The sequence below is a fragment of the Salvelinus fontinalis genome, chromosome 42 (genome assembly GCF_029448725.1).
Source record: "Salvelinus fontinalis isolate EN_2023a chromosome 42, ASM2944872v1, whole genome shotgun sequence".
Classification (NCBI taxonomy): domain Eukaryota; kingdom Metazoa; phylum Chordata; class Actinopteri; order Salmoniformes; family Salmonidae; genus Salvelinus; species Salvelinus fontinalis.
Genome location: NC_074706.1, coordinates 21,416,792 through 21,427,617, shown reverse-complemented (window position 1 = coordinate 21,427,617; position 10,826 = coordinate 21,416,792). Strand labels below are relative to the sequence as shown.

At 40.6% G+C, this 10,826-nt stretch overlaps 1 protein-coding gene and 1 pseudogene across 1 annotated transcript; both read left to right on the top strand.

Annotated features, from left to right (window-relative positions):
* The first annotated feature begins 1,656 nt into the window (after positions 1 to 1,656).
* LOC129841351 (lecithin retinol acyltransferase-like) lies at positions 1,657 to 3,648 on the top strand. The gene is made up of 2 exons (XM_055909589.1): positions 1,657 to 2,285; positions 2,893 to 3,648. The coding sequence occupies exons 1-2, from the start codon at positions 1,728 to 1,730 to the stop codon at positions 3,043 to 3,045; spliced, it is 711 nt and encodes a 236-aa protein (XP_055765564.1). The 5' UTR covers positions 1,657 to 1,727; the 3' UTR covers positions 3,046 to 3,648.
* A 303-nt stretch (positions 3,649 to 3,951) lies between these two features.
* LOC129841367 (lecithin retinol acyltransferase-like) lies at positions 3,952 to 7,704 on the top strand (annotated as a pseudogene).
* The last annotated feature ends 3,122 nt before the right edge of the window (positions 7,705 to 10,826 follow it).

Here is a 10,826-nt window from a genome sequence, read left to right as displayed (position 1 = left end):
TGGATTTCGTCGTATGCACAATATACGATCAAATCTGTGCGCCTGAGCGTTTTACAAATGAAACCCTTGGACTCTCATTTTTACCGTTACAAAATGTGACGTTACTTTCAAACACAATGGGAGCAGGGTGCATTTACACAGGTTCTGCGCGTGTGTTAGGATCGTTAGGATCGTTAGGATTGTTAGGCTATCTATCGATGTGGTTCATGATAAGTCTACACTTCTCCAGGCACTGTCAAGACCTGAACATCTGTCCAGACTTAGACCAGCACTGAACTGCAAATCCTGTTGGATTTGATATTTTAAGACGCCAGTCAGTTAGGGTTGAGGGGGGTTTGATGTCAACAGGGTCTTGACTTGACCTGGATGTGACCACAACACGACCCTTTTCTGACCCCAACAAGACCACTTCACATCTGCAGTCTTCCGACGGTCAGTGATGGTCAGACCTCAACTTTTAACCCCAAATATGTTGGTTGATAAGAGGACGGTTAGAAGTTCGTGCAAGACATTTCGACCCCGTCGTTGTTGACTTTTGTATTATACAACATAGACCCGCTTTGGAACCTTTCATCTGTCCAGACTTAGAGAAACACAGGCACTGAACTGCAAATCCTGTTGGATGTATTATCTTAAGACGCCAGTCAGTTAGGGTTGAGGGAAGTTTGAGGTCAACAGGCTCTTGACTTGACCTTGATGTGACCACAACACAACCCTTTTCTGACCCCAAAAAGATCACTTCACATCTGCAGTCTTACAGAGGTCAGTGACGGTCAGACCTCAACTTTCAACCCCAAATATTATAGTTGATAAGAGGGGGGTTAGAAGTTCATGCAAACACATTTCAACCCTATCTTTGTTTACTTTTGTATTTTCCAACATTGACCCACTTTGGAGCGTTTGTCATGGACCTCTAGTTAATGTACAGTTTCAATGATAACATCATAAGTCACTAGTTTTGGGGTTGAGGGGGGTCGTTGGAGCAAGAGCGAAGGCATACCGAAACTGGACTGTCAGTGATTGCACGAAATTGCTGAGAAAATGGGGTAAAAGTCCAATTGTAGCACAATGCTTGGCAGACAAGGTTAATTGACTTAGAATACAACAACTGTAAAGATCCCCGCGTTAGATTAGATTAAAAGACAATATAGGCCTAATTGGCCAGACAAGGTGCTCTTCAAAATGTTGTCTTGACTGTCACATAGGGCCTACTGTCATTGTAAATAAGAATGTGTTCTTAACTGAGTTGCCTAGTTAAATAAAGGTTAAATAAAATACAGAATAAATAATAAAGCCAAATAATTTCAAGAATCTAGGCACAAGGTCATTATTTTTTTATTGAAAAAATCTGCCTTTATGATTATAAAATTGTAAATAACAAAATCGAATGTATTTGTTCAATATAATTCCAATGAGCCTGTAATTATAGGCTTATAATATAATATTTGATTTATTTATCCTACAAATGTAATGGTTGTGAACTTAAATTATATAGATCAACGTACACCTTAAGCATAAACAACTTATTAAAAGTAAAGTCAACAATATGCCATTTTCTGTAGACTAATGAAAAACGCCATACGTGCCATAAACACCATGGGAATGTCCTTTGTGGCCAATCGTGTCTTCGGGGTTTACCTTTAAACTGCACTAGTCCCCTCCTAGTGCGCATATAAACCCACTTCTCCCAGACAACTCTCAGAAAACTTTGGACAGGAACTTTCACCATGCTCTACTCGTTGACATTTCTCGTCGAAAAGCTATCCCTTCTCTCGAACTTCAAACTTTTTGAGTTTAAATGGACGGATGGGAAACGCAAAGAGGCGGGATGCACAGAGCGCACGACATATAGTCATACAGTCGCGCCGTTGTCTCTCCAGAGAGGGGACCTTTTGGAGGTGCCGAGAACTTTGTTCACGCACTTCGGTATCTACTTGGGTGACAACAACGTCGCTCACCTGATCCCTGATATCATGCCCGTGCTAACCAATGATAAGATGATCATCAAAACAGTTATCACAAATAAGAGACTCATCATGGGTTGCTTGTACAAGTGTGCCACGGTGCGCGTGGACACCTTGGATGACTTTGTATATGGCTCAAACATATTGGTGAATCATATGGATAGAAAATGCAAGGCTCAACAACCGTTCCCAAATGAAGAGGTTGCCGAGAGGGCAGAACGACTCGTCGGCGCCATCCCTTACAGTTTACTATGGAATAACTGTGAACATTTTGTTACATACTGCAGATACGGTTCAGCGAAAAGTCAGCAAACGGAAATGGTAATTTAATTTTCCTTGAATGATATATATTTTATTTTCAATACAATCACGCTGTGCATAATTCTGACCCCTTAACCCTTTACGCTACAGGAGATAATGTAGTGTCTTCTTAGAATATTTTGCATGTGCATGACCTGTATCACAGCGAGGACTGTTATCTTTAGATTATGGCATAGATGTTTTCAGAGATTTGCATTTAGATTAAAATTATTACAAATGCATCGGATTGAATTGTTGATTTAGGTTAGACCTGGTTGTAATACGTATTGGGCACAGCATCTTCATCCTTTGATATTTCCAATCCCAGATGTTGTATTTAGATTCATGACAATGCATCTCCATTTTAAATTATACTATGCCATGGTTAATTTAATAGGCAACTATATTCAGAAACATTGTGTTTTATTCAGTGTTACGGAAAATACATTTATTTGGGCTTTGATTTGTTGTTTTGGTGTTGTGGCATCCAATCTTCTTCTCTCTTTTCTTCCATAAGTCTTACAAGTTTAGATTTATAACATAAATACATAAAATATGCCTAAAAGGAAATGTTCATAAAAATCCTAAACCTACATGGGTATTAATTATTTATCTCCTTTCTTTGCAGTTTTGTGAGTGCCTGAAATCAATCATCCGAGACCAGAGGAGTGTCTTTCTCAGTGTTCTCCTGGGAATTATCTACATCATCTGCTTTGGCCTGGCGCCTTCAACTACGTTACCCACAATCCTCATCCCCTTCACTCTTTGGATGGCAGGCTGAGAAGCCAATGTTCAAAGCCTTCAAACACTCCTCTATGGACATTACAATAGAAACTATTTGGGATGGTGTCTTTTCATTGGTCCTTGCAATGACATTACTTGGCACCTCCCAACTCATTTGCCTTTGGTATAAGCCTATAGTGGAATATCATATAATAGGCCATTGTTACAGCAAGAGCTACCTTGCCAGCCAAAAGTAAACATAGGGCAATGTGGCTGCAGGCCTAGCAATTTACATGTGAGTGTTCATGTCAACACTTACTGTATTGTATGTAGGCCGTTAAGGCATTATAAAGCCTTTATAAAGGCCATATGATCCCTCTGTGACCAATGTATCATCCATATTTCCCCCAAACGATTGGCCAAGGCGCATTTTCTACTTTTTATCTTACTGTGTAAGTCACTGTAGTCTAATCTGTAAATAATGCATTTTCTTCAATGATGATACTGTTGTATACTTTTTTTAAATAGATACTTTCAGTTTGAAACTCTAAGAGTACTACGCTGATTAATACAATACTTGTGTGTTTTGAGAGCAGATCATTTTGTTTTCAATCAAATACATTGTAAATATCAGAAATGTTAATAAAGATATTGAAAGTTATCATTTGGTTTGTTTTGGTCTGGTTCCAGGAAATATGTTAACAAAGCATTTTCCCACACATTTTTCAATACAGTTCGGTACATGCAATCACAGTGCATCTTAAGACTGACATTGCATCTCTGTCAATACCACCCACAGCCTTTTCAAATGATCATCTTATTGACATGATTGGCCACATAAAATCCCCAATATATCCCAGTAATATTTCCAAACCCAAATATTTCATCATATAAAGTAAATTTACACAAAAGTTACATTCATAAAATATACACTTTCTCTGGATAATATTGCTGAGTAATGACTATGCATTATTCTTTTCTTTCTACTGTATGGGGTATTCACAGCTCCAGACATATCGAGAGTGAGTCAGCATTATACGACTCAACCTGACTGTTTATTCAGGCTATAAGATATTCCTGACCTTTTACACTTCCCCCGATTAAACTCTCCCGGTTGTGAAATTAAGCCGCCCTTGAAACCACACGATTAGTGGAAAGCTCCTTTATTTCTGTCAAAATTGCACTGCAAAGTTGAGAAACCTCTAATCCCACGTGCTTGGCGCCTCCCAGACCCTTAGCCTCGATAAAACGGCCAGGTGTCAAATTATAGTTAAGTGATTCCCTTCCTCCAACTCCTGAGCCGCTTATTCATTGCTTCTAAAGTGGATGAAGAGGACAAGGACAAAGACTCTAAGTATGACTCGTCCCTGTACAAACGTGGCGACCTTTTGGAGGTTCCTAGAACTCTCTTCATCCATTTCGGCATCTACCTGGGCAACAACCGGGTGGCGCACTTCATCCCGGACATCCTTCCGGCCTTCACCAAGAACAAGGGTGCCATCGGCAAGACGGTGACCAACAACCGGCTGATTCTAGGGGTGATCGCCAAGTCGGCGAGCGCCAGGGTGGACTCGTTGGCGGATTTTGCTTATGGCTCGGAGATCCTGGTCAACCACATGGACAAGCTGTGCAGCCAGTCCCCCCTGGAAGGGGACGAGGTGGCCAGGGGGACAGAGAAGCTCATGGGCTCCATGACCTACAGCTTGCTGTGGTACAACTGTGAACACTACGTCATGTACTGCCATGGCCATCAGCTACCAGACCAACCAGGTGGAGTACGGGGTTCTCCTTTGTCAAAGGGCACTGTTCTTACACGTTTTGGGGTTCGTATGTGATCGGAAAATCAATGGTGATTTCCCGGACGACTAAGATCAGTCACTGCAAACTTCTCAGAGTGAAGCCCTCACGTGACCCCTCCCGGGGCACTGTAAAGGAGGGTGTCACTTTAAACAATAGGGTTTACCAAACATCCTCTCAACTGTCAGTCCACTGATTTGACCTATCCCAGTTTTAGCACACCTGATTCCCCCTGCCAATCATCAAGCCCTATTATAGTTGTGTGCTGGACTGGTACTGGATTAGATCAGTGGAATGACTGGGGGTACTCAAGGAGATGCTAAGAAAACAATGCTTTCTTTGAGACTGTAGGAATAACATTGTGAACCATGAGCCAATAGTACACTGTAGTACTTGGTATTACATAATACGCAGGGCAATGAACCAATGGTGGGATGAGTTTTTTTATTTAACCTTTATTTAACTAGGCAAGTCAGAGTTACTGCTGGTTCAAATTACGGTCAGACATACTTGTTGTAATACTATTCATATACTATTGAGTGAAGAACCTACTGAGACATGTTAAAGTGAATTGCTGCCGATAAATACGCCGGGGAAGCAAAAACTACACAAACATGTTGTTTAATGACTTGCAGTAGTGCATTGCTGTGCTGTTAGAGCGTTAGGCTACACAATAAATGTTTGTTGGAAGGAACCCGGCATGCGGGTTACGTGGGAAATATGCCGGATATTTCAATGGATTTTATGAAACAAAACACAGATTACGGGACTATCAAGTGCTGTCGTTAAATTGACCTCCGTCACCTCACGTGCCAAATCGGGAACATAGGTAAAAGGGAAACGCATAGGATGAAATCTTTCTTCAACCGTCAGATATGTTTTGGTCTTCCAAGTAAAAGTGCTGTTTCACGCTGACATCGACTGACTGTGTTGAAAACTACGGGGAAAACTCCTTTGGTTTTGAGAATGGATTTACAATGTCTCTCGTTGAGAGCAGCCTACTTTGGAATACTTCAGATGACGGAGGTTGGCATACACCAGAGGTGGCTCGTTTCTTTCCAGCCCAGCAGTAAAACGCCTGGTTCAAATGATCAACGGATCATGATTCATGGACATGCACCTCAAAATCTCTGGAGCATAATTAGTGAGTGTCATCAGGCACCATATTTATAAAACGTCTCAGACTAGGAGCCCTACTCTGTAATCAGATCCCTGCTATCCATTCATTAGAATCTAAAAGTCAAAGCTGGTAATAATGGCACATCTAATCACTCTTATGAATACGGGTCCTGGTCTGAGTTCAGCAGGGCAGTGTTGTGGAACCCTCAGAAATATATTGGGTAGAACAGACATGCAACCTCTCTGGCATGTAAGTAAGGAATCGGGGTAAGCTCTAATCATGGCATTTCTATCTGAACTCGACACAGGTGTGCTGGTGCCAACGTCTAGTCTAGACATGCTGTGGTCACCCCTAGCTCAGACAATAGCCAATCAATGTGGGAATACTGCACACTGATGCAAAGTACTGTAGGATGAGAGCGGTTGAAAGGGTGCACATTTCTCTGAAAAGGTCAGATGATTGTGTTTTGCTGTGGATAGATTGCTTTTAGGCCAACGAAAAGTGAACTTAAAGGCTGCATCCCGATTCTCTACCCTTCTCCAAAAGTGTGCACTTGCACACTCCCCATCGATGGATTCAAAAGCATCTGAGTGGTGTAAGCAGTGGCGGAGGGATGGAGTTACTAACATTGGTTAAATCCATGAGAGAACTTGTGCAAGTGGAGAATTGGGACAAAACCACACGCTTGTCGAGTTGGACCATAGTGCACTGGTGAGCAGCACCATCTAGTGTTAATGCATTAAAGGCCCCCATGCATCGCTGTTTGGCTGCGGCTGTTTACCAAAACAGTGGAGGGGTACCCACTTTGCTGTTGTTTGAATCCCAGATTGCCCCTTTAATGTAGACACAGGAAGTCCTCATTTTAAATAAGAAATGCATTGTAATATAAATCAAAGTAATGATAAACACTTCAGGATGGAATGCCAGTCGCCCTGGATAGGAACCATTGCTACACAGTACTTTATAGAATAGAGGTATTTATGGTTGAATCACATTGTTCTGTCATATTAAGACATCTCATGCTGTTTCATTAATTGTTGCATCGTCATTGTACTTCATTTGTATGTATGATTGGGATGCTGCCTCTTGGCCAGAGCTCCTTTAAAAAGAGATTTGCATCTCAATGGTTACAAATGGACATGGGATGAATAAATAAATAAAATTAACAATAACGATTAACCATTAGACTATCAAAAGGCCCCAATTCAATCAAACAAAGACGAAGGCTTTCACAGACAAAGGCAAAGAGCACTCCTCTCTTTCACTCGATTGTTAACGCGATGTTAAGATTTAAAGCACTCACAAGCTTTTATTCATCTGGTGGATAAAAAAACAAACATGTAAAGGATGCTTACTCTTGTTTCATCCTCTCTCCTGCAGTTCTGTTTGACATTGAGGAAGGTCATCTGCAGAAGGATGAGCGCCTACCTCACAGCTCTGTGTGGAACGGGCACCGTGTTATACCTGGGCTCCCCAACGCTGCTGAACACACTACCCACCCTGCTCGTCCCCTTCGCCATCTGGATGGCATCGTAAAACAAAATGGCCATGACATACAAAGACACTCGTTGAAATGACTGCGGAATATGGAATGCTTAAACGACGTCCCACTATCGGTATCACTGCATTATCATTGTACATGACATTTTTTTTTTAAAGCATTATGGGAAATGTCACGTTGGTGGTGATAGTAGTTTTTTTCTCCAACTTGCGTTATTTTATTAGTTAAAAGTTTTGACAGTTTAAAGAAGAGCAAACATCCTACACATCTGGTATATACATATACTGTACATCTGTGTATAACAGTCTATAAATGGACAGCAATATATATATATATATTTTTAAATTGTTGTTCCTGATAAAGGCATTGTTTTGACAGTATATAACGGACATCATGGCCTTGATGGTCAAAATTATACAGACAATAATGACATTAGGACAGGATGGACAATTTGACACTGTTATTGCCATCCTCCGACAGGGTGAATGTACTGACCTATGCCTTTTAACTAAATTCATATGCCAACTCTTCCTTGTGCAACTTTTCAATTAGCCTATTGCATTTGTCTTTAATACTATATTGTGCTAATTTACTCCTCCTTTTGTTGCCCTTACCTATACTCACAGTAGAGAGCACTGTAAGTAACATTGCCATACTTCTGAATGAAATGCATTCTTTTGGAATACATGGAGAGGTAAGTCTACGGGGAAATCTCCGGCTCTGAATATAGAAGGCACAGAAATATCCTCAGTTGTGCTCAATTCTTGTCCATTATTGTTTGTGGTGGTTTCAGCATGGCTCAAAGCATGGTTGGAAGTGTCCCTACTACTGTAGTGATAAGAAGCAGTGTTTTCTCAGTCGGCGATATCCTTTCCATCCAATTCAGTCTCCCACTGGCCTATTTAGAAATAATAACAAACCATTAAATAATTCACTGTAAAAATGTCATTTCAGAAGTAATCTGATGCCAACAGTGCTGGCATTGCTTTTCCTAATATGGCATATTGGATGACAAATTGAACTAATGACTGCAGCAAACATAACGTACATGTAAACATTCGATTTTAAGGGTGATTAAACATTCAATTATGAAAGTATTTGCGGAATCGGAGGAGACAAAACATTGAGATTGCATTACATGGGTTTGTGGGTAAATTTCCTCTGCTGTTACTGAGGACACTAGACATTCACGTTTAACTGTGTAATACATGCGTTGTTAAGACAGTACTGGGACACACCACGTGCCCAGAAACACTCATTTAAAGGAGCATTTAACCCAAAAATATATTTATCACATATTTCAAATTTAAAACACTTTCTATTCAGTCCACCTGAATGTTCTCAAATTCAAATTGTTTTGCACATACAAGCCCAATAGCTATACTAACAGCGGGCCTGTGATTACTTGTCAAAACACAATTTTGATGACCCACCATTAGGTGAGCTCTGCAACATGTATGTGCAAAATAATGATGTGTAAGAACATAATAATGGTGAACTGATGAGAAATATCTAGAACATTTGGGAAACACACACTATTTTAAAGGTGCAATATACAGAAATTGCTCCGCCATTGCCTGCTTGCTAAAATACTAATAGTTTGCCTAATTTCAGTTTGTACCATCCAAACCATTTTTTTTTTCAATAACCAAAAATATTGTATTTTCAGCTGTTTGAAGCTGGTGTACAAAACGAAAGTAAAAGACGCAAAAACTAAACTTAACAATGGGAAGCATAGAACTCGGGAACAGATCTACAGCGTCTTAGACTTGCTTTCAATTAGAATGGCAGATCTATAACTCACATTTCTATGTGAATATGTTCAGGTCGCCCAAAACGTTACATATTGCAGCTTTAAATGTCAGTTATTTGAAGTAAAATGCCCCTATAACACTTCCTCTCAAAGATACAAAAATGACATGAATCATCAACGAAAAAGTGTCTTTCCTTTTCCCTCACTGGAAATAGCAATACTGTCTTGTTTTTACAGTGCTCAATCATCGAGGTATAATGAAAGAAGAAATGCCAGTGGGTGGTAGTTGACTCTCGGTGGTAGTTGAGTGGCCACCTCACCAAGTTCTCATTGAAGAAGCAAATGTAATATCATTTCTGTGGAAGATTCTGGCCACATGTAATGGACCCAAATCTCTCTCCCTTACTCCCCTGTCTCTTTCCCTTGCTCTCCCTCATATTCTCTCCCCATCTCTTGCTTCAGTCTTTCACTCTTCCTCCCTCTTCCTCTCCCTCTCCCTATATTACAACCCAGGCAGATGGCTGTACGCTGACTGCAAAGTCGAACATTGCATTTGGAATAATCAACCTTTTGTCCCCCTGGGGTCTGTGTGGGACAAACAGTGAGGGGTGATATAGCCTACTGGTAGTAGTGTGAAACCGAGTGGTCTCGTGGTTCAATAACCAAGCAGCGACTCGCTCATTCAATATGTGGATCATCTGGGGATTTTTTCATGACAGCTGGATCCAGAGTTCTGAGTTAGTCTGTTGTTATTTTTAACCATGAAACCTACAGGTACAGTTGAAGTCGGACGTTTACATACACTTAGGTTCGAGTCATTAAAACTCGTTTTTCTACCACTCCACAAATTTCTTGTTAACAAACTACAGTTTTGGTAAGTCGGTTAGGACATCTACTTTGTGCATGACATAAGTAATTTTTCCAACAATTGTTTACAGACAGATTATTTCACTTATAATTCACTGTATCACAATTCCAGTGGGTCAGAAGTTTACATACGCTAAATTGACTGTGCCTTTAAACAGCTAGGAAAATTCCAAAAAGGATTGCATGACTTTAGAATCTTCTGATAGGCTAATTGACATCATTTGAGTCAATTGGGAGGTGTATCTGTGGATGTATTTCAAGGCCTACGTTCAAACTCAGTGCCTCTTTGCTTGACATCATGGAAAAATCAAAAGAAATCAGCCAGGACCTCAATTTGTTTTTGCAGACCTCCACAAGTCTGGTTCATTCTTGGGAGCAATTTTCAAACACATGTTGGTACCACGTTAATCTGTACAAACAATACTAAGCAAGTAAAAAAACACCATGGGACCACGCAGCCGTCATACCGCTCAGGAAGGAGACACGTTCTGTCACGTCCTGACCATAGTTCTTGTGTGTTGTGCTTGTTTTAGTGTTGGTCAGGACGTGAGCTGGGTGGGCATTCTATGTTGTGTGTCTAGTTTGTCTGTTTCTATGTTTGGCCTAATATGGTTCTCAATCAGAGGCAGATGTTTTGTGTTGTCTCTGATTGGGAATCATATATGTGGCTTGTTTTGTGTTGGGCATTGTGGGTGGTTGTTTCCTGTCTCTGTGTTTTCTCTGCACCAGATAGGGCTGTTTCGGTTTGCCACGTTTGTTATTTTGTTAGTTGTAAGTGTTCACAGTTTCGTCTTGTTTATT

Bases quoted from the DNA above. Each gene is read 5' to 3' on its own strand.
- LOC129841351 (XM_055909589.1), top strand. From the start codon at position 1,728: ATGCTCTACTCGTTGACATTTCTCGTCGAAAAGCTATCCCTTCTCTCG. The intron at 2,286-2,892 runs GTAATTTAATTT...CTTTCTTTGCAG, and splicing joins AAAGTCAGCAAACGGAAATG to TTTTGTGAGTGCCTGAAATC.